The sequence below is a fragment of the Triturus cristatus genome, chromosome 8 (assembly GCF_964204655.1).
Source record: "Triturus cristatus chromosome 8, aTriCri1.1, whole genome shotgun sequence".
NCBI classification, from domain to species: domain Eukaryota; kingdom Metazoa; phylum Chordata; class Amphibia; order Caudata; family Salamandridae; genus Triturus; species Triturus cristatus.
In genome coordinates this window covers 169,950,053-169,974,484 of record NC_140591.1, presented here as the reverse complement: position 1 = coordinate 169,974,484, position 24,432 = coordinate 169,950,053, and the positions used below count along the sequence as shown (strand labels likewise).

Below are 24,432 nucleotides of genomic sequence, written 5' to 3'. Positions count from 1 at the left end.
TGGTTGTAATCCTCAGCTGTTTTAATGAAAAAGAAAAAAAGAATTTTGGAATTAACAAGAAAAATCATCTATACAAAGGACTGCGGACCTTTCCTTTGGGCGCACCTTCTATTGGTTTATTCTTAACTATTTCTGTTTAACAGAAGTGTCAAGCAACGGCTGACACTATGGTTGTAGTGCACCATATTCTGAAACTGAAGGAAACTGTGTGGAGGTGAGTGTTTAGTATACAAGTTCCAAACTATGTCAACAACATAAGGAGGGGTAACGTGAATAAACTCTGTAGTCTTAGTCCTTGAAGTGGAATGTTTGGATTAGCTGACATCAGTGCTTAATTTGCAAAAAACAGCCCTCATCAGGAGACCACCGCAGCTTGCACCACCCATTGCCAATGCTAGCGCTTTTAGTACCTACATAACTCCTATCACACTCCTACAAGTGTGACAATTCAGAATGTTTAAAGCCCCCATTATTATTTTATAGTCTGGAAAGAGTTGCTTCATTGCATTTACCTATCCATCTCCTCTATGCACTCGCCCTTTCATTCAGTCATCCTAGCACAGATTCATTTCTTGGGCTTACCCATCCACACTGACCAATCAATGAATAGGCTTTTTTAGTTAATAGCCATTACGCTGCATCCCACATTTTAGCCCATTCTTTCCTTGTAGGATAACTAACACATTGTGCCACTGTTGCTGCAATGAGAAGACTGTGTTGTGAGTCAGAAGGTACATTGGACAGCTGTGCATGGGATCTGAGGGGGCACATATAAGCAGGCTGTGCTATTTCCAATGTTTATTTTTTGTACATTTCAGTGGTGTTACCTCGGTGTTTTCCAAACCTTTTGAAATCAGTGCTTATCAGCGTTTATTCAGCTGCCTAATCCTAAAAAAATGTTGCTAACATTGTAACCATACATGCAAATACTCCAGCAGTAAAATGCAGTTGAATTTAAAAAAACAAAAAGCTGAAGGTATTACTTATAATAATGGGACACCTTGCAGATATGAATTCTATTGGTATGTGAAAAGTATTGTGTCATGTTTTCACTACTATCCCATGTGCCCGATGACAGCACTCTTTCCACAGGTACCTTTCACTACACCCTGCATTGAATGTTTAAAGCCTGTGGTGTTTGGCAGGTAACCTGCTATCAATACTGACTTAAGTGGGGATGTTGTAATTGAAGGATTTTACCCATTCTGAAGAGATCCAGCCAGGGATCTCCTTACTACTGAAGACGTTCTGCACTGCCTTATGTTGCTACTGCTATCCATGGTCATCTGGGCACCACCAGCTGAACTCATCTGCCCAGCCATTTGAAAGATCTTATCAGGTTGTTCAAAAGCAGTGAAATGCCCTAATGATGCAGCCAACTTTATATAGGCAGCACCTGTTAGCACGGGACCCCAGGACCCCACTTCGCCCCATTTATGGTACTACCATATGGCGGTGGTGTTTGTGAGAACCTGCACCAGCTCTCCCCCTGGACAGCAGGAAGGCTTTAAATTCCAAAGGACTAGCATGGAGCTCCAACAGCCGTATGTGGAGCTGGGTTTTGGTCACAGATCGAAGTCCTCCGATCTCCTCTCTCCCAGAGGACCGCCCCAGTCCAGCAGGAATACATCAAGCACCACGGTCAACTCTGGGTGTCGGAAGAGAATAAGGACTGCCACTGGTGAATGTGCGGTCTAGGAGCCACCACAACAGATCTTGTGCATTCTCCTCTGAAACCTCAGTGACATCGGACAGGTTTCCTTGGTGCTAGGCCCACTGAGACTACAAATTCCACTGCAGAGCCTGCATATGCTACTGGGTGAAATGGACCAGCAAGGTGCATGAAGCCAAGAAGCCCAGAAGCCTCAAAGGTGCTCTCACAGAGATCTTCGACAAAGGTTGAAATTGTGGGTCATTCCCCAAATGTCCTGGACTCACTGCAACAGAAAGGCCCTAATCTGCACCATGTCTAGTACAGCTCCTATAAAATGAAGCCTCTGCAAAGGAGTCCGGTGTGACTTTGGCTCGTTGATAGCGAACTCCAATGATGTCCGAAGTTTCCCTGTTGTCTGGAGGTGATCCACAATGACCATGGTGAGCCCACCATCAATAGCCAGTCGTTGAAGTAGGGAAAAACTGGAATTCCTGTCCTCCGAAGATGGGCAGCGAACACAGCAATCACTTTTGTGAACAACCGTGGGGCGCTGGTAAGGCCAAATAGGAGCACCGAGAACAGACAATGCTCCCAGCTGACCCTGAACCATAAGTATCTTCAAGTGGGACTGCAGGACAGGCACAAAAAAGCATGCATTCTACAGGCCCAAGGTGACCATCCACTTTTCTAGGTCCAGGGAAACAGAACTTGGGCCAAAGTGAGCATTTTGAATTTGTTGTTCCTGAGGATGGCATTCCGAGGACAAAGACCCAAAAAAGGATAAAGCCTCCTTCAAAACAAGGAAAAAGTTGGAGTAGAAACCAACCACTTCCGAGGCAGACACTCTCTCAATAGCCCCTTTGGCCATCAGAACTTGCATGTGTTGTAACAAGATTGATAGGTGCTCCTCTGAAAGCAGCTCTGATATAGGCAGGAGTTGAGGAGGGTCAAAAAGGAATGCCAGGGAATTGCCCTGTTGGACAATCTGGGGCACCCATCCGTTGACTACGATGGCCTGGCATTCTAGAAGAAAAGGTCTGATCCCGTCTCCTAAAGGTTGAAGTTAAAGGCAAAGTAAAGTGACTTGGAGACTGATGCTGCAGTGGTGGAGCACTCAGTGGAACCATATACATGGTGGCCTGCCTAATGTTTGCCTGATCCCAGTCTTTTGCCCCTAAAGAACCGGGGTGACTGCTGCGGAGGTGGTGGAGCCTGGTGATACCTATACGCCAGACCCCAGGAGTAGCCTTGAAAGGGAAATAACTGGCTAGGAAATAAACGGGTGAGGGTAGGAAGGCTCAAGGAATGCACTGTGGCACTGCTTACTTTAAAGCGCTTGAGGGCGGACTCAGTCTTTTTGCCAAACAGGCAGGCCCCACCAAAAGGCATATATTTATCAGAGATGCCACTACGTCCCCAGAAATGCCAGTGGATCGCATTCCTGCATGGCAGGGGTGCAGTACACTACTGCTCACTGCATGCCCCATGAAGTCAGTTGTATGTATTTAGGCCAGCCCTAATGGCATACTTTGCTGCATCCTAATGGTTTGAGTCAAAGAGGCTCGAACCTCCTCTGGGACCACCAGCAAGATCTCACTAACTATATCCCAAAGGATGTGCTTATAGTGTCCTAACAAGCAGAACACATTGCCAGATCTCAACACCAAGCTGGTGGAGGAAGACATCCGCTTTCTGGATGTCTCAATCATTTTCGATTATCTGTCTGGAAGGGGCGTAGGGAATGCATTAGGGTTAAATGTGCTTTTAAACGCTTGGACCACCACTCTCAGGATTAAGACACTGGATAATAAAGTCCAGGTTGCCCAGTGCCAGTCTAGGATGTCTAGCCATCTGCCTGTTTAACAGACAGGAGTAGATATTCGTCCAAGAACCCATAAGGATGCTCGTCAGAGCTTCATTAAATAGAAGGGCTCAGATGAACCTGGCCCCAGGTGCAACACCTCCGTAAGGACATCTGGCTCAACTTCCACTGAAGATAGCTGTAACTCCAGGATCTAGCTAACAGCTAAATCACAACAGCAAATGATACACTTTCTTCTGTACAAGGGGATGAAGGGAGGGCAAGGGGAGACACTACTCTTGTATATGGGAAGGTATCCAGCACATGTAAGATGTAACTGTTTTATTATTTTTATTTTAAATATGTTTATTGCATTTTTACATGTATAACAAATCTACATGGTCACAAAGTATCAATATTCCGGAGAAGGGAAGCCAGTTACATTTTGTTCATGCTTGACCATGACAATATCCAATATAACATGATCAGGCCCCCTACTCTTCCTACATAGGTACTGCTTACCATGAAGGAGCAGGCACGTCTAACAGGGATAACAGAAATCATACATGTTAGCATATGAGAAAAGGCAACAGCAACAAACATTCACATTTCAATAAACAATACAAAAGAAAAAAGAATCCACAACCTAAAACATGTGTGTATATTCAGCCCTTCTCCTTCCCCCCGTGTCTCCCAGTACCCTGCCTGTTTCTCGATCCTATATAAGGACTCCCTCTTGTCTAGCGACACTGACAATACCTATCAAGCAACATTCGACTACCACACCGCTTGGCCCTCATGACACTTCCACGGAGCTAGTGTTCAGGTGACTGGATTGTCTCCTCCGTTACATAAATCTATTTACACAGGGTGTTGGTGCCTTTTTGGGGGGCTGTCATCGGTGTTCGCCTCTAGCTTCCCGAGGTAGATATTTCACCGGTTTAGTGGGTCTTCCCTCCACCCCCAGCTTGTATGCAATATTCTATGCACTGCCAGTTCAGCTATAGCCCATTTTCACATTTCAGCCTGCCACCGGTTCAAAGGACGGGTTGCGGCTGATTTCCACACCAATGTTATGCAGCGCATTGGGCGAATCAAGGCTTGGTTCTGAAACTGCAGTAGTCCCTTCGTCTTCTTCGAAATATACCCTCAGTTTAGTAAACCACAGAACAGGGTCCAGTGGGAACAGGCAGCCTGCCACCTCGGTCACCTTCCGTGTTACTTGCATCCAGAAGGGGATCTCACCATACACGACCACACCAAGTGTATAAAGTCTGCTTCATTCATCTCGCACCTAGGGCATTTGCTATTCGCCACTAGGTACATTCCACCACCTACCGCGTCTCCCATTAGTGGTCAATAGTACTCAGCCTACACTGGCCCATCTGTTGTGTTAGCAGTTCTCTCTGAGGTATGTGGTAAAGGGTTCCCAGATATCTAATGGCCTGGGTCTCACCGGCATAAGCTCCCAATAAGTGCTTAGTTTCTCCTGACAGTGGGCAGCGTCCGACAGTCACACAGCATGTGTGGGTGCAGGCCTCCGTCCCCAATGTATTGCGACCCTACGATTCGCCAATAGGAGTAGCATCACCACCAGGTGGTGTGCAACGGGTATCTCCCCTACATAGCCCAGCAGGCATGTCACCGGGTTCGGTGTTGAGTGGGCCTCCGTGATGCAGCAGATTGTGCTGCACACCATCCCCCAGTATTTCGCAACCCTCAGGCCAAAAGGAGAAACATGGCTCCAGCTGCAGAGCAGCAGCTACAATACGAGGTTTCCGGTAGCCCCATTTTACGCAACTGCAGAGGTGTACGGTATATTTTATGGAAATACTTGAACTGAATCAATCGTAGCCTGTAATTGGGGGGGATAGGAGCTCCGTTTGCCCATAACAGTATAACCACCGGTACTCAGTGACCTCATATCCCAACTCCCGCTCCTCCCATGCCAGAGATGCATCCTATTGGGGGGACTTAATTGGGAGCATCTATAGCCTAGTGACAAGCCTTTGCGGGGACATAGTGTCATACAGGTGCTCATTACCCTGACATCAAACCACCCTCTAATTAGCTATTGCCCAGGTATTTGACTGTCTTGGGAGCCCATCTAAATGGATATTCCGTGTGGCAAGGGACGGCGGCCTCAGTTAGTGGGAAGAGTACAGACTTTCCCCAGTTGATCTGAATACCAGAGTGTCCCCCAAAGCGTATGACCTCGCGTGTCAGGTGTGCGAGGTTTGTGCTCGGTTCACGGACAGAGGGTGATGTCGTCCACATACATCAATACCACCAATCCTCTGGTGGTGAACCCAATTCCATGATCTGCGTGATGCTGGGCAGTCTCGCAGACACTGGTTCCATGGAGATAGCAAAATGAAGAGGGGCAGCCCTGTCTGGTACCACAGGTTATTTCAAATTGTTCGGATCTTAGCCAGTTTAAGCGCACACGGGCCATAGGCTGGGCATACAAGAGTTGAAATTTCTGAATGAAACCTGTACTAAACCCCAATCTAGCTATCAGCGCCATGAAAAACGGCCATTCCAGCGTGTCAAATGCCTTTGTGGCATCGAGTAGAGCCGCCACTGCTGCACCGAAGGGTGGATATGGTGCATGACCGCAAAGATGGTGCGCAAGTTATGCAACGACCCACATCCTGGCACAAAGCCTGACTGGTCCGGGCGTACGATTAAGGGCATGAGTGGCAGCAGGCGGTTAGCCAGGATCTTTGCGTAGATTTTAGCATCGATATTTATTAAAGATACGGGGAGGCAGGAGTCGCACAACTCAGGCGGTTTGTCCGGCTTGAGAATCGTAACTATTATAGCCTTGCGCAGGGACGGGGGGAGATGCCACAGACAGCGACTCGTGATACATCTTGATGAGATGTGGTATTAACAGATCTGCCTATTTCTTATAGAAGGTGGGCGTAAGCCTGTCTGAACCAGGAGCCCTACTAGCCGGCAGGGTAGCGATGACCTGAGCTATTTCCTCAGGGGTTATCAGAGCGTCCAGAAATTCCCTATGTCCTGTTTCCAGCCAGAGCAACTCTATAGTGTCCAATTATTCTTTTGAGGCCAACTGGGCCGTAGTCACGCTCTCCGTGTATTGTTTAGCATAGAAGGAGGACATAACCTCGGGCAGTGCAGCCGGGAAGGTGATCAACTGTTCATTGCAATCTTTCAGTACTGCCACATAGGCAGAAGGTTGTGGCTAGCGCAATAGCCCCGCCAGGGACTTGCTGGGTCGGTCTCCCTCCCTATATCACCTCACCGCCACCTCTTTCCCAAAGTAGTTCACCTCCCATTCTGCCTCCTTGCAGAATTAGTCTATCTTTCCTCTTATGTCTGCCAATATGGTCTGGCTGAGGAAAGCAGCCTGCGCTAGCTCCAGTCTGCCAATCTCTGCCTCCAATCTGCTCAGGGTACCCCTTATCGCCTTCAGCACTCCAGCCTGCTTCACGATACATTCTCCGCACATCACCACCTTAAAGGCCGTCCATAATATGAATGGCGATACAACCGATCCCACGTCGTTCGTGAAGTAGTCTGCAATAGTGGTGTGCAACGTGTCGTTTAGGGCATGTGGGGGAAGTCGCCAGGAGAACGTCCGCTTGATAGTCTGAGGTATTGTCAGCATCAGGGGCGTAGTCCGAGAGCGTTCGGGAAGGGGCGTCCACCGCCGCAGTCCAAGTGACCACATCCCTAGTCGCCAGCCAGAAATCAATGTGTGACCAAGATCCATGGTACGTGGAATGGCAAGTGCCTCTCCTCTCATTCCCGTGAGTGTGTCGCCATATATCAGTCAGTGCATTATCTTCAGCTATCGTCCTGAGAATGCCTGCTGCCGCCGAGTGATGGGATCTCACCCCGGAGTGGTCTAGTTGACAATTTAACACAATATTGAAATCTCCACCATACACAATCGCCGAAACCGGTTGCCTGGAACAAAATTGGTTGCCTGTCTCCAGACCCTCAGAAAGAAACCTGGGTCATCCTGATTAGGCCCATCCACTGCATCCAGTGTAATGGGCTGCTGGAATAGTTTCCCAGTGAGTATGACATATCTCCCCTCTTTGTCTATTAGAGTGTGAGTAGTGGACCATGGTACCCCCCTCCTGAGCAACACCCCTCCCATAATTGGAATATATAGATGAGTAGGTTTCTCCACACCAATGGGCACGGAGTCTTGACTCAGTTGCCTCTGTCAGAAGCACACATCAACTTCATCACATTTCTTCAAGTGTGTATTTGGCTTTGTCTCAGTACATTTCTGAACCTGCCTGCCAGCACCTCATAGTATCAGATCATTACTATTGTCGCTGGTGGTGCCGCCTTCTTGGCGGTCAGGGGTCTTGGAGGGTAGTCCATCGAGTTTTTTTCCAGTTTCTTGACGCACGTTTGTGTGGAAGTCATCTAGTACTGACATAACTCTCTGCAGCACATCAGGGTCTGCTTTTAGGTACACAAGCGCATCGTCCACGTATAGTTAGTTATCTGTGGGTGATGCTCACTACTGAGAGGCCCCACTGCAGTCAACAGTCTCGCAGTAAGCAAGTCAGTGGTTCCAGTGCCAGGGCAAACTGTAAAGGGGACAAAGGGCAACCCTGTCTTGTCCCCCTAGCTATCGGGAACGGGTCTGATATTACTCCCCCGGAACTCACCCACCCGACTGGCAGAGTCTAACCGCGCCACCCATCTGAGAAAGGACGGTTCAAACCCCATTTGCCGCATGACTGACATGAGATAAGGCCAGCCAAGAATATTCATATTTTCTATGTCAAGGGATGCGATCCAACCAGCTGTACCTGTGCGTCTTGCCCAATCCATGGTGTGATACAGCCGTCGTAGGTTTAGGAACATGTACGCCCTGATACAAAACCATTCTGGTCTGAGTGTACTAGTGTGCCAACCACCTCTGCCAAGCGATTAGCCAAGACCGTGCGGAGCATCTTATCATCCAAATTTAGAAGGTAAGGGGCGCTAGGACGTCACATTCAGTGGGTCGCAGTCGGGCTTTAGAAGCACAACTATCACTGCCTCCCACATGGAGTTTGGGAGAAACCGACAGGACACCACCTACTCTTAAACCTTCAATAACCTAGGTTCCAAATGGGCCCAGTTAGAAGCATAGAATTAGATTGGGAATCTGGCAGTGCCTGATACCTTCCCACAAGCTATCTGATACTTTCACCCCCTTTACTTCCTCTTATGTTAACGGGCTATTCTTGCTTGTGTAGAGGGTTGATCGAGGGTGCTCTTACCCTTGCTGTATATGTGGAAAGCGCGTCTGCGGTTACATCCGAGGTCTCCCTATATAGCCCTTTATATTAGTTCTCAAATGTTGCATTGATCTGAAGGAGCGAGTTCGCCCGAATGGAGACAGAGAGCTGCCATGGGGCAACTAGTAGATTCAGACCTCAACAGCCAAGCCAATAAGCAATCGGCTTCATCTCCCAGCTCGTGTTGTCGCTGAAGGTAAGTCTAATAGTCAAAGGTAGACAGTCTGCACAAAAGTGACCCATATTCCTTAAAGAGTTTTATCAGTGCTGTGCGACTATCTTGGTATGTCAAGCATTCTTTCTCAAGCGTGCCAATGCGGTCCTCTATGGTAAGCACTTCTGCTGCCAGGCCCTTCCGCACACCATTCACAGTTTCTAAACACAGCTCCCAGAGAATCACCTTAAACGCGTCCCATTCAGCCAGGGTGTCCAAAGTGGAACCCTAGTTTTCCTGAAATTATCACTCTATGACTTTGCCTGTGTGTGTGCTAAACCCCGTGTCATTTAAGACAGATGTCAATAAGCACCAATTAGGGATTTTCTGCCTGGGTCTCTCCCACTTAAGCGATATCAGCATGAGGTTGTGATCTGAAATGGTGCACCCAAAGTATTCTGCTCGCACATACTGCTGGACCAGGTCGGGGATCCAAACATGTCTACTCTGGAGTGTAGTTCATGTACTGCAGAGAAGTGAAAATACTCCATATTTTCAGGATGTAACAGCCTCCATAACACCCCTACCTGCACGTTGTGTGCCCATGTGCATAGCTTTTGGGAGACTGTACAGGACTGTGCCCCTGGTAGACCGGTTTGTGGACCGGTTTGCCATGAGTTCAATGGCTCCATTGAAGTCTCCATACCAGAGCGTGGGCTCCGCAGGATCTGCTAGAAGGGTGGTGTTAGGGATGCAAAGAAGGACGCCTGTCCCATGTTTGGGGCATAAACCGCCACCAGTGACAGTGGTAATCCATCCAGTACTCCCATCGCTACTTGGAAACGGCCCTCGGGATTTATCTTTGTGTGGGAAACAGTGAATGGGACCCGACCCGCCACCCCCCCGGACTCCCTCAGCCCGCCAACGCGGGCGCACTTTGGCAAGTTCAACTGCCGTGAGGTGTGTCACCTGTACACATGTGAAGTGTGCCTGATGTCTCCTCAGGTAAGCATAAACCCTGTGTCACTTCACATATGAACCCATGACCCTCACATGAGCAGTCTATTGTCTTGTCGAATCATGTGAAATCAGTTTAGCCGAGCTCCCAGTGACACCAGAGGTGGTGGACCAGGGAGGTGTGAACTATTTCACACAACAATACACAGATGCAATCATATATAATAGTTCCCCTGAATTCCCTTCCCCAGGCCGGCCCACAACTGTGCTGCATCAGGCCACAAACCTTGTGAAATAAAATTAACTAAAGTAAAAATCCTGTTGATGATGTGGGGTATTGCACGGAAATTGCTGAAGAATCTTGTAGCTCCCCTAGCGCTTCCTCTAGTACAAAATAATCCCCACCTCGCTATCTCACCATAACCAGTCCTTAGTGTCTCGGTCAGCAGCAGTGTAGTCAGTGTCCCCGTCACTCCCTCAAGAAGCATAAAGAACACAGTAGATTTGAAAAACAACGTCTTGTCTCCTTCCAGGACTTTACGATTGGCCAGGAATATCAAAGCATTCTGGAATACCATTTGCCTAAATTTGTGCTTCGCGGAATAAGAAGAAGCTCTGTTTCTGTAGATCTGCTGTGTAGTCTGGGAATTTTATGACTGTTACACTTCGCCACGAGCCTTGGTACAGGCAACTCATAGAATATCTCTATCACGATAATTGAATAACGTGCCACTACAGGGCGTGGGGTTGCTCCATGCAGAGGGGGGCAGTGCAGCACTGGGTGAGCCCGTTCCACAGAGAATAAAGTGGAGGTTTTGCATCCTAAGACTGTTTGCGTCAGCCATTGCTCCATGTACAAGTCCATGCTCTGGCCCTCGATCTTCTCAGGTAATCCCACCACTCGGATGTTATTGCAGCGAAATCGGGCTCTCCGCATCATCCACCTTGTGTTGCAGCAGGTCCACCTTTGGTTGCAGGGCCACAATCTGTACCTGTGTCATGGATACAGTGAGTTGTAGCTCTGTTATGGCGGTCTTATGAGTTACTACCTTCACCTTCAGTTTGTGTTACTCCCGCATGAAGCCCATGTCAATTACCACCGTGTTCAACTTTGGCTCCAGGAATGCCTTCAGGTTTTTGCACAGCAGCAAGAAGCATTTGTGTCCTTCAGAAAATGTTATGCGCTGAAAGGTATACCAGCCTGGAAAGAGCTCACTTCAATCGAGGAGGTGGCCTGGTGGCTTCATACCACTTTCGATTCCTTCTGCTTCACCATCATGGTGTCTCATGGATTGTTCAGGTTGCAGCCAGACCTCTTCCCCCAATCACCCCTGTCCCGTTAATGTGTGTCCCCTTCGCTGTGTGTTTGTCAATCGTAACTCTGTATAAGGGCATTCCCAGGCTGCCGATTTGTGCTGGGTGGAGTAGAGATGGTTCACCCCACATGAGTTAGCCACTGTCCTCACCTGAAGTCCTTCTGGTGTGGGAGCGCAGAAAGTCATATATACAGTACTCCGCAAGGCGAAGCAGTGGTGTCCTCCCGAGGCCCTTAAGTTGGTCCAGTGGTGTTACTTCTCCCTTATGATGTGCAAGAGGTCATCTCACAGCACCCCTATGTGGGGATAGCTCTATCCAGAAGTCTCAGCAGGCAGCTAGGATAGCCTGCGCACGAGTGTCTTGCCCTATTGCACTAACTTGTAAGCTATTCATATCTTGGGCCGTGCATGGGCTATTATGCACCCAGACCCAAGAGGGTGGTAGGGCTTACCCATTCCCACCGCAGTCGCCTTCCAGTAGTCTAGTGCTCCTGCTCAACTCGCCAGTTTTTAGGTATTGTCCCCTGATGCCGGCAGGCTGTGCGTCTCTTTCTGCCTGGGCCAGGAGTAGGCCCAGGTGCTCCCAGAATCAAGAAAGGGGGAAGGATTACCGGCTCTTGCCACAGCCTTAGTGCTAGCTGGCCCCGCTGCAGTCTTCCTGCGGACTAAGGTTCACTCTCTTTCCTCCAGTTCTTGAGTATTGTTCCCCAGGTCAGTAGGCTGCACTCACTCCATGCATTCTCCCGCCTGGTCTCCGTGCGTGTTCAGGCCTCTCTGAACCACTAGAGAGGAAGGAGCTGTCTCACCCACCCCCACCATCACGGCTGCAGCTGTCCAAGTCGTAGCCGCCTGGTGTTCCAGGGCTCCAGCTCAGCTCTGCTGTGGCTTAGGAGTCTTCCCCCCAAGAGGCGGCCAGCACATAAGCCTCCTTCCGGGCCTGCAATGGGGCCCAGGCTCACCGGCACTCAGGGAGCACTCACTGGCTGCCTCAACCTCCCACTGGTGGATCAGGCAGTGGGTGTCTCCGTGCGCCGCTCCTCTTAGCAGGATGGCGGGGAAAAAAAAAAACAATTGATATTCGCAGCGCCAGGACAGAGCTTGCAGTTAAACGACTGTTACTGCCTCCATCTTGGCCATGCCCCCCCAGCCCATGTAAATGTTATCATTATCTTCCTCATAATCATAGTAAGGGGTGTTAATCATCCCCATCATTCGGTTGATCAAAGTCCAAACCAAAAAGGTGATGAAGTTTCTCAGGAAGACCTTGTGGTAGAGGAAGAGTTTTTTCAGAAATCTCAGGGTACTGGACCAGTTGCAGCGGAGTACAATCAAGACACAACCTTGGTCAGGCGTCGAAGTGGATTCGGCTCAATGTATGGCACAGGAGTTGGCAAGGGCGTCACCTCCAGGGTCAGCAAAGCCAGGACATGCAACAGTGGATAAGGGACTAGTGCAATTCTTAGAGATGAAATAGAAGTCTTCTGAGAACCCAAGGTGGTTCAAGGGGCACAGATGACACCTACAGCAGATCCTCCAGCAGCAGCCCAACTGGAGGCCCTTCTGGATCCTTGAGGTCTGAAGAAGCGCAAGAGGGAGTCTGTAAAAAGCCAGATATACTCAACACGGCCTCCTTTAGAGTCTTGAACTGATGCAGAGGCACTGATGGCCTGGGAAGTGTAGGGTGCACAAGGATTAGTTACAAAATCATCTCCGCGATTAGGAGCGAGACAGGTTGGCACCTTGACGCCCTCCCAACTTCTCTTTAGAGAGAAATTGGCATGATGGGTTTGAGTCCTGCTTTTACATGTTACGCTTCTTCTTCGACTTGCAGGATGACTTCGACCCCAACGAGGACCTTTTACAAGGTAGACTCGAGAGTGGGAAAGAGTCCATGCCCTCAACTTGGAGAGGAAGCAGGACTTACGCATGATGGCAGATTCTTCACAGAACTTGGATTCATGACCAAGCCTAAATAGCTGAAGCGGTCTTTCATCGGCCACTGATTACGACAGTCACAGTACGGTTTGAACCTTGTAGTCTTTGGTGGGAACATTGTTCCCTTGCACACTGAAAAGAATTTTGAAAAAATGTATCAACTGGCAAAAGAGAGCCGCACTCCGGATCAGCGTACAAAGGTGCAGAAATTAAGTAGCTGACTGGCCTTATGCGGCCTTTAATGCCTATTGTGAGAAGTTGGCCTGGTATATGCTGTCCACTAGTTATAGTGGGAACCTTGTACCAGACCAAACAACACTTATTGATGAATAGGTTTAAAGATAACCTTTATTGAAAGCTATCCTAGTAGTAGCTATGGAGAGCAGCCTTCAGGCTGAGCCTTGTAGGAGTGTAAAGTACGAGTTACTTACCTTCGGTAACGATGTATCTGATAGAGATGTTGTCTAGCCGCAGATTCCTTAACTTAGAATATCCCCAGGCATCAGACTGGATCCGGAAAACTTTTTGCAGCAGCACCTCTGCGCGTTGGGAGGACGGCACCACACGACTCCGCCCGGACATCGTCCACGTACGTGACGTCAGCGAGGTCATATAAGCCCCTACCGGCGCGCTGACGTCAGTTTTCTTCGGAGAAGCTTTTCCGTGACAACGCGGAGCCACCAATAAAACAACTGTGAAAGTATGGGAACAGTGTACGATGGATGAAAATGTGTGAATAAATAAGGAGGATGGTGCAAGACACCATCGTAAAAGACAGAATTAGATACTGCCTACATATTAGTAAAAAAGCTGTGCGAAAGAACCGCGCAAGCTAAGCGAAGACCCTTCCCAAGTGCAACAAGGGAAGAATATCTCAACAGACAGAAATAGACTTCTTCCCATGCAGAACAGACAAAAATAAACTGTCAGTACCATGTAGAACTGCCGTCAAGCAAGAACGGAGCACAGTCCACCGCAGGAAGGTATGAAAAGTCTGGCACTGCCCCTATAGTAATGGAGGTTTGAAACCGAGGTGAACAGATCCCTAAAGAAAACTACTGTAGAGGAGACCAGAACCTTGGGCCAATAGAGAAGGCGGGAAGGCAGCCGGAGAAGTTAAGAAAATGAAGAAGAATCTCCTGGTGAAGGTCAATCAAAAGGCATCATTTTATAGATAAGAAACCCTTGAGAGGGAGTCAAGTGTATTATGGTAACAGAAACCCCTGAGAGGGAGTCAGCTGTATTATGGCAAATCTGAAAGGGACGCAACAATGTGAGCACCCATGAGAGAAAAACCAATGCCAACTGTAAAAGGGGGGACAGCAGAGAACCCCACTCTACCAGATACATCGTTACCGAAGGTAAGTAACTCGTATATCTGATAGAGACATCTAGCCGCAGATTCCTTAACTTAGAATAGATACCACAGCCATACCCCAAAGGGGAGGTGGGTCTGCGAGAGAACAACAGAAAGCGCCAAGCATTTGAGCCGGCAACAGAGTGATGAAGAAGGCTGTGGCGGAACAGCCAGACAGCAACCCAAATAGCTCGGAAGAGCAAAAGATAACGGGATGCAAGACATCCCAAAAATGCCATAATGGTGCTACACCATACCTGTATAAGCATGAGAGGTAGAAACAGCACTAGCCAAATACCAGAAAAAGAGAGGAAGAAGGACCGCTCTCAGCGTAATGGCACACTATGTGAACACCGACCAAAGGTTGAGAAGAAACATGAAGAGATGCAACCAGAGCCTACCAGGCTAGTTCACGGAAGGAAGGCCGGAGAGGCTACAGCCAAGAGCCAAAGGTCAAGAGATAGAAATTAGCAATGTTTCTAGAATTGCAGGCGGAGACAAGAAACACGCCAAGTGCACACCCAGTCCCAAAAGGGGGAACAGGGGCAAACAAGAACCATCTTAAGCATGCTGATGCAGGCCACCACAGAAACCTGCGCAGAGCAAACAGCTACAGAGACCATAAGGTTGCGTAGCTAAAACAAGCATAAGGCTGCTCGACCAGGCCACGGTAAGACCAAGGTGAGAACCAACACACAAAATACAGATATGCAGGGTGAAGAACTAGGACGACCGACATTAGAAGAGCCGTCCCGTATGCCTAGCTGATACAATATAGCACAGCCGAAGGAAGGTGCAGCAGAGGCACCAAAGTACTAAGGCGTAGAAACGGAGGAATAATCGCAGAATTTCAGACCACACCCTTCGACTGGAAGGAAGTAACCTTTTTCCAGAAGAGAAAATCGTTCAGTAACTGAACACGAAGAAGGGAGCAGTGAAAAACCGGGCAACCACCCCAGGAAGCGCAATGCAAAATGGGGCCTTATCGGTAATGCCACGTGCATCACTGGAAAAGTCTCTGAAACATGGAGACATCGGACCAGACCTTGCAGCCTCGAAGAGAGGTGAAGAGTAGGAAGTAGAGTACCCATGGAACTGATATATATACCCAATTACAGATATATATAGCAAAAACATGTTAACTAGCCATGCCTCTGCACCATCGTTGTAGAGGAACACACCTGGTGCCGTAATGGCAGACGGAAGCTGCCGTTAAAGCGGGATGAACACCCTGAAAACCTCCGAAGGAGGAGAATGAAGCAAGATGACCAAGGACGTAAAGATGACGCCAAGGCACAACATTGAGCACCGTACAACGGCAAAGAAGAGCACCTGAGGACGCCTAGAGGTCAAAGGAACTCATAGGCCCAGTTGACATAACAGAGCTATATAATAGCAAAGAAGTACCCCACACGGAGTAAGTACACCCCAACAACGGGGAACACGTTTATAAGGGCAAGCCACAGTCAGAGGAACAATCTGTGGAACACTGCCACAGTAGGCTAACCGCCAGTTTAAAATGCATAATGCATCCAAAGGATGAGAAATTAAAGGGTAATCACCTCCAACCATGCAAAAGGAAGACCGGACGCTTATTATCAGCCTAAAACACAACACATCAAAAGGATGCTAAATGAAAAGGTAGCACACCAGAAGAAACACCTGAGAAACACAGGCCTGAGGGGGGGGGGGGGGGGGGGGGCGAAAGCCGACAAAGGGTAAATCAACAAGATATTTTGGGGGAAGACGCTATCCCGTAACCAAGAATGGCGCCGCAGGGCGACTGACCCAGCCACAGCCCGGCCTAAGGAATCAGCAGTATCCAAGGCGGAGCGGATTGTAAACTCAGCAAGGTCATGGCCATTCCCGGAGAAGATGAAGCAGGTCAACACGAGCGCCTTCAGTGCTGGTGGAAAGCAAAGACTCTGCAGAGTACCACAGGGCAGAGGTAGCCTGAGCCAGGACACACACAATTTAGTGACCGTAGGGCAGCACTAGTGGAGCTAAAAAATTTCCGACCCCATGACTCAAGCCATCTGGACTCTCGGGAAGGAGGGAGCAATAGCCGGGGCAAGGAAGGGAAGGCAGTTTGCAAAACAAACCCCTGCACGTCGGGATGCACAAATAAGCAGACCAGATCATGTGGAGCAGGACGGTCACCAGAAGCTGGCCGAACACAGGTGCCCAAAAGGGCATCATAAAGAGAAGCCTCAAAGTGCAGAAGCGGCTCCACATTCCCTGACCCATGGGGAAGGACATCAAGTATATGGTCCACACACAAGGGCGCCGAAGGGGGCTGCATGTTCAAAATCCAAGTGGCCAAAGAGACCACTCTGAGAAAAGCTGCACCAGTCTCAGTAGCCCTCCGAGGAGGGGTTAGTAGCTCATCAGTAGGTGAAGGATGTAAGCTAACCCTCCCAAGACAGTGTGGGTGACGAATGGGGGTCCTGATGAGGCTCTTGAGGAGGTGAGGAGCCTTCAGGATTCAACAATCAAGCGTTGATGCGGTGCCAAAACCAGTTTAGTAGGCGCTGACCGAGCTTTGACCGGCGCCGACTCGACGCCTGTCGAGTCGGCTCCGTCCGGCGCCGAATCCACGAAAAGCTCCCCTTACGAGGAAGAAGGCTCCAGAGCCGGGGATGCACACCGAGGGAAGAAGCGGATGCAGACCAGAGGAGGCGACAAGTTCACCTTCCGAAGAAGAAGGCGCCGAAGCTGGGGGGGACAAACCGCTGACGCCGCACCGGCGCCGCCTCAGCCTCAACCGCAACAGGCTTTAACCCTGGAGAAAGAAGTGGAGGCAAAGCCGGGGAGGCGAGTCTACGGCGCCGGTCTGGTGTTGCCTCGGCCTCCGGACAGGCGGCCGCCTGCCCAGAAGGCTGAGGTGTGCACAAAGCGACGCTTTGAGCACCAGCAACCATCTGCGACGCCACAGGGAGCCCCACGGGACTATGCGGTGAGGCAGGGGTGCAATGGCCTGTAGAGGGGACCCAGCAGGGCTGCACCCTGACGACGCCATAGGGATCGTAGAGGGGGATCCAGCCGGGCCGCGCCCTGACGATACCACATCTTCGACATCCCTGGAGGGCAAAGGCTCATGTGACACCGGAGGCTAACCCACCGGCGAGTCAGTCGGGGACCCCACAGAAAGGGGAGGCCCGAGGACGCACCAGGGACGGGAGAGGACCCAAGGGAGGCCTGCAAAGCCATGGCATAAGCCTCCATTTGGGCCAGAGTCACCCCCGCACCCGGATAGGGTGGATAGAGGGGGGACGACTGTCGGGGTCACACGTCCGGAATATTCCGGGAACCAGAGCCCCTGACAACAGATGAAAGGGAGGTCGAGGACCTCGGCGACCTGCGCTGCAACTTACTAGAAGTGGTGAACGACGGCCTCTGGCCCCAGAGGGCGATCGACGGCAAAACTGCGTCGAAGAGGTCATGGAACGAGACAACTCTAAACGGGACAGCCGTGCCGAAAGAAGCTTCATCCGGCGCTCCCGCCGGGACTTCGGCATAAGGTGTTGGCAGGCTTCGCAGTCCGTGGAGTTGTGGTGCTCGCCAAGACACCACATACAAATAAGATGCGGGTCTGTCGCAGACATTTGCCGCGAACAGGAAGTACAGGATTTAAAGCCTGACGGCACCCCACATGGTTCCAGACGCAAAGCATCAAAAAAGGGCCTGAAAACAGGCCAGAGGAACCGCACACTCGCGGAAAAGAAGGAAACTGACGTCAGCGCGCCGGGAAGGACTTATATGACCTCGCTGAAGTCACGTACGTGGATGAAGTCAGGGCGAGGTCGTGTGGCGCAGTCCTACGGCGCGCAGAGGCGCTGCTGCAAAAGGTTTTCCGGATCCAGTCTGACGCCTAGGGATATTCTAAGTTAAGGAATATGCGGCTAGATGTCTCTATCAGATGCAGCTTGGTTTACCAGATTATAACCTCTTGAATTACTAAATGAAAGGAGAACCACACAAGGTATATATAAAATATATGTATTTATTTCTGAACACTCTCTACTAACCTCTTTATGAAGTTAGAGAGCAAGGCACACAATAAAACAGTTATTAAACAACAGTAAATAGCACAATATATAATAGGCCACAGGGGGAGACCAAACCATATATTAAGAAAGTGGTATAAGAACCACGATTTGACTAGACAGTGCCTAGAGCACGTAGAATCGCTAGGACCCCAAGGAACCACCCAAGGTAGTGACACAGGAGACCCAAGGGGGACGCGTGCAGTGTGAGAACACAGGCACGAGCCCCGTACTATTCTATGGGAAAGTCGCGGTTGGAATAAGGACACTTATGAGAGGACTTTGACGGAATCCGTTTAGACTTAGGGGGTTCTAGGGCCAACACCCATGGGAGCACCGGAGTACTCGAGTTACCTCACCCAGGGAAGCCGGGTGCATAGGTGTCAAATGGGGTCAGGAATCGTTGTTGATTTCAATGGCGATCTGCTGCAAAGTTGTGCTGCCGGGAAGAAGAAAAGTGTCCGGTGTGATCCAAGCCTGGATCAAAGATCAGAAGAACCTGAAAGCAGAGGGGACAGAGTCTGGGTTACTTGCCAGTGACCAGGGGCACGATAGACGAATGCCCAACGATGTCAGGTGTTTCAGGTGCGAAGAGGTGAAGCTGGACTCTGCAGCCATGAGAACCAGGAGGCGTCGACGACGACCAGGAGCTGGAATTGAGCTGTCCCACGAAGGATGTCGAGTGCTGCGGTGCCGGTGCTCGGATTGAAACAAACAAGCCTTGGCAACAGCAACCCACGCAGGAATAGAAAAGATGCTTCGGTGCGGACCCGCAAGGTCCTGGGGACTCCCCAAGCGATGGAGTGTCAGGGCAAGTCTGGAGCAACAAGGTAAGCCCAATCAGAGTTAGAGTGGCCTTCACAGGGGCCCACCAGTCGATGGACCAGGGATCGCGAAGGGACCTCGAGAGGAATCACACAATCCCAGCCCACGGGACACTCGGTGAGTGTAGGCCAATAATCTTCGGTGGAAACATTGCTCGGGGTGTGGACTACAAGTAGCACAAAGCACAGCCTCAAGGATCGACGAGAAGCATATGCACTTGCAAATGTGCACGGTGTCCAGGGGTTCCGGTTCCACGGTCCCCACGAGGGCTCCGGGTCTCAGCTTTGCTGGGAGCTCGGGTCGGCCTCTGGGAAGTCTCGGAACCCACCTCCTATGTTGCAAATTCTTCAGAGTCCGGCGGGAGCTTCGGAGAAGTAAACAGTTCAGATGCGTCTTAGGTGCCTGCCTTGTAGGGGAGTAACTCCTTTACTCAAAGGGAGATTCTTCGGTCATCTAGCGCCTTGTAGATCGTCGAAGTTCCAGGATTATGTATCAGAGTTTCGTCCAGGTAAATCTATAGTCCTATAGCCAGGGGTTCCTATCTTATACCCAAGGAAGGGGTGGGACAAACTCTAGGGACCCACCTATGGGATGGTGAGGAAAGAGGGGTGGCTACACCCATTTCCTTTGTCTAATTTCACGCCAGAGAAGGGGCTGGTAGCCGCTGCAACCGGTTTGAGCTGGACTATGCACAGGGACACCAAATGTGGCCCCAGTACAGACTTCAAAGCACTCATGGAGTGCACCCACCCAGCCCCAATACACTAAAGCCTGTCTGGGAGGTGGTTACACCTCCCTTTGACAGGAAACCTATTGTCCAGGCCTCCCCTGCCAGAGTTTCGTCCAGCAGCAGGAGAGCCGACTCGTGTCTGTGGCTGGCAGCATAGCATACATGTTGTGATGCCAGGGTCTGTTAAGCTGGTACCGGGTATACTGGTGCTGTCATGTTTCTCCCTCAAGAAGGGTGGGATCATACTCCCACACCTGTTACTGGTGTGGGGTATGATTCCAAGGTGTTTGACACCAAACACGACATGTTTCCATGCAGCCATTCCAAAGTTAGCATTTACCGCGAGGTTATAATGCACTTAAAGAGAATATGGTTTAGCTGCATCACAAACAACCCCGGAATAAAGGTTCCGAAAGCTGCAGAGGGGCTCTGCTCATGCATGGGCACCCTCTCACATGAAACCCAGCACCCTGCCTTCAGGATTGTTAAGGCCTGCCATAGGGGTGACTGATAGGTTTACATGTGCAGTGATATAGGTAACCTATATCTCAGTAAGGGGTGCATACACCACCTTACCCAGGCTGCAATAGCAGACCTGTGGTGTCATTTTGGAAGGCTTCCCAGGGGTGGCACAATACATGCTGCAGCCCCTGGTAGGCCTCTGGGGTACCTATGCCCTGGGTATATAGTATGCCATATACTAGGGACTTATAAGGGTACCCCAGAATCCAATCTGGAGTGTACCTAAAGTACTGGTAATCAATTTTAGAGAGGAAGCAGCTAGGCTGGGGTCCTGGTTAGCAGGGCCCCAGCCAGAATAAAGTCGAAAAACAGTGAAACATCAGCAAAAAGTGTGGGTAACTATAAGAAGCAGATGCTACTCTCCTACACCCATCTTCCGGGGAGGAATGAGACAAACTTGGAGCTGCACAATGCCACTTTGTAGCACACAAAAATCCTGCTATGAAAACTTTCGGATCCAGTCTGGCGCCTACAGAATATTTAAAAGGTAAGGAATCTGCTGTTTGAGGTATCCTCAAAAGCCAATATTTGTTAAATCTTAGCAATAGAGCAAACTGAGAAGCAGGTCCATGCACAAATTGTTTCTTTAGTTTCATTACTTACTGTGTGGCCGTCTAGTTCAGCAATTTTGTCAGGTGTTTCAAATCCAAAGTAATACATTCTGATAATCTGATCTGTGCTGCCTGTTGCCAAAAACATACCACCTAAAATTCAAGAACACACACAGTTTATATTTATATATGTGATCAACATTTCACAGAGACACTCTTAAAGTACATTAAAGGTTACAATGTCTATCATCAGTAATATTTCACATGTGCATGATTATGAAGCCCTGAATGTAATCAAGTGACAATGTCTTGGGATCAAAGGAAAACAACGCACTCATAATACTTCAACAGTACCCACCGAGTATCTTCATATGGGTTGGTGGAAGGTTAATCTCCTCCTATAGAATCTTTCATCTGGATAACCCTTGATGTGTGTACAGTTGGTTTAGGGGGCATAACTAGTAGAAATCTGTTAACTCTACAGTTTAGTTCTGGTTCATTCTAGATGATGTGAAAGTAAAATAAATTCAATTGTGCTAAAAAAAAAAAATCTTTGTTTTCAAAGATTAAAGCATAACCTCAGACACTAGACACTCAAACACATCAGTTACAATATTTTGCATTTGCATGGCACATGTACAGAGGACACCACATACAAAAGCTTCCAACAATGAGTTATCTGTTCTTTGCTTAAATCAAGTGGATGCATTTCCACCAGGGATTCAAATATTCTTATATTTCTTCACACAACCTCTCGATTTCTATACTGTGTCATTTGCTTTAGAGCACTAGTCTGTGCCACTCATCAAAGCTCCCAGAGAGTTTTTAATCTGCTACAATAGTGTTCAATGCCTCTCTTGGCCACCAAGTAGCCCACAGCAAATGCTAGCACACTCCAGGAGGTTGTCTAGCCTTCCATCACAGCTAGTACTGCTACTTTGGGTTCTAACACAATTGGGTATCCCAGCACCCCTCCCGTTATATGGTGTATATGTTTTCAGTATTGAGCAACCTCAAGACATTCCCCTATTGTATGGAAGAACACCTCCACCAGACGTTTTCAGTTGGAGTCAATGCTATTTGCCAGTCTCTAGCCGGGTTAAAATAGGCTCTACGGAAAGATTTAAATTTGGTCAGCATGAGGCAGGAAGGGACAACCGCAGTGTGCTGGCCCGCCTTTCACTCATCCATTTATAATCATCCAGCCTCCACAACTCTTGCTCCCATTTGTCCCATAGTGGTTTAAATGGTCTATTGTATTGTCTAATAACCTTTATATTCTATAAATACCCTTTATGTCAATTTGCTCCAAAGAAACCTTACGCTACAGGGGTTTCAATTCTGGAACAACCTTCAATTTGTCATGGTTTGCTACAATGCGAAGAGTTGAAAAATGACTTTTTATGTAGGGAGAATTATGTAGATATTTGCTCGAATGATTTACTGTGGACGTGTCCAATATTGACACTTTGTTTTTGAAAATTGCATGAAAACTCCTTTCTTAACTTTGCTATTAAGGCAACCACATTACATAATACGACGTGGTACAGCTCTATAGGTGGGTTGCTCATCATGGTGGTTAAGTCTATCCTATCCAGGTCTCCTTACGACAAATGCACACATTTGCAGCAAACTTAATTTAGTACTTATCCTCTGGCCCCCCTCTTCCCTCCCCACACTTCTAGCATCTGTCGCCCCTATAAAATTGTCCTCCCCGCCCAATTAACTAATATAACAAACCTAGTAACCCTTGAGGGCATTTAGCACCATGGGAAAGTGTGCATTTTGCCCTGCAATGCTTGCCTGGTATTATGACAGCATGTTGGGCATGACTGCGTTCTTACTTTTACACACAGATCACTTAATTCAGTCAGATTATATTTAAGGGGGTCCTGTGTATGTTTACCTCTGTGGCTGAAGAATAGCCTGTACTGCATGCTTTATCATTTGCCACACGCACTCCTGCCATCATGAGAATCCGTGGTGTACTCCCTCTCATTTTAGCCTCAAGCCCCTTCTACCCTCCCCAGTACAGCAACACCTCTGAGTCAAGTGACATCCTATTTGAGATGCATCTCCCATCCTGCATAGACCGAGGTCCTATATCATCCCTCTTAAACCGACACAGACTTTGCATTTTCACTCCCAGAGTTTTGTCCGCCTCAAAGAGCTTTCGGAGTGTACCACCGAGTGCTATTTGTTTTACAATGTCTGGGTTTTCTTCCTCAAGCAATGACCAGGTTTGCAGCAGTTTAAAAAACTGCACTTGACATTGAAAAACGACCATTAGTTTGGTTGGGCAGTGCAACATATTTGAGACCCATTACTCTCATTTTTTGGACTACTTGGGTATAGTCTGGGAAACTAAAAATCTTCTGTAAATGAAACAGAATTTCTCCTTTTAATCTATACGTTCTCAATGTTGTGTCTGCTCCTATAGTTTAAGAGTATTGCAATAAACAGAAAGGGATTTAGGATTGAATGGTCACTGCGCTCTATCAATCAGAAAGCATGGAGAGAGTTTATCCACAGGTAGGATGCCCTTCAGCCAAGTCGTAAGGAAAGATTCAGGGTTGGACCCACCCCTCTCTCAGAAGAGCAGATGAACCTCACTTTAATATGGTGGGATCTCCTTTCTGCAACCTCAACTTAAGCTGATGATACACTCAAGGTTCTTTTCAATTGCTGGACTGTAGTCTGTAGCTCCCAGACTGAGACGCCGCCCTCTGCTTCAGTCTACAGAGGATCAAGTCTATCAACCACTTTTCACATTTTGTCCTTGAGAGCGTATTTAGAGACCAGTATGGGTTAGAAAATGATTTCCGTTTAGGAGGAGGTATTCATCTATGCCAATGAGCCTGGAGTCTTTGGACACTGAGGTGACACGTTGGTGTACCTGCCCATCTTGCCTTGTTTTGGAGCAAGGCCCACTTTCTCTTTAGCCATTAGTGGATTGCAGGCAAACTTTCCTGACGACTCTGTGCTATAGTGACTATGCCACCAATGAGGTAATGGATTTGGATCCCCCTAAGAAGAGTAACATACTGTCCATTATGGTGTCATTGGTGATTCACAGAGTGTAGTTGATATTGACACACATCCCCATAACCACTGGCAGCATAAGCAGTCAGGCAGATCCCAGTAGCCAAACAAAGACTTATTTGGACTTGGCTAAGGGTGCCCAATTTGTTATTGCTTGCACACACTCACACTGCCTGCTAGATTTGAATAAACCTCCTTTGTGGGGCACCTGTTCTGTTGGGCCAAGTGGCAGCACAACTTCCACCTGGGCGTCCTCCTTCCAC

At 48.8% G+C, this 24,432-nt stretch overlaps 1 protein-coding gene across 3 annotated transcripts in view; it reads right to left on the bottom strand.

The window, feature by feature from the left end:
* BRWD1 (bromodomain and WD repeat domain containing 1) overlaps positions 1-24,432 on the bottom strand; it is a 2,304,433-nt gene that overhangs the window by 1,709,051 nt on the left and 570,950 nt on the right. For all 3 annotated transcript variants that reach the window (XM_085621250.1, XM_085621251.1, XM_085621252.1), the window contains exon 11: positions 21,180-21,280. In XM_085621250.1, coding sequence (XP_085477376.1) covers positions 21,180-21,280 — 101 coding nt within the window. The remainder of the gene's footprint in view (positions 1-21,179; positions 21,281-24,432) is intronic.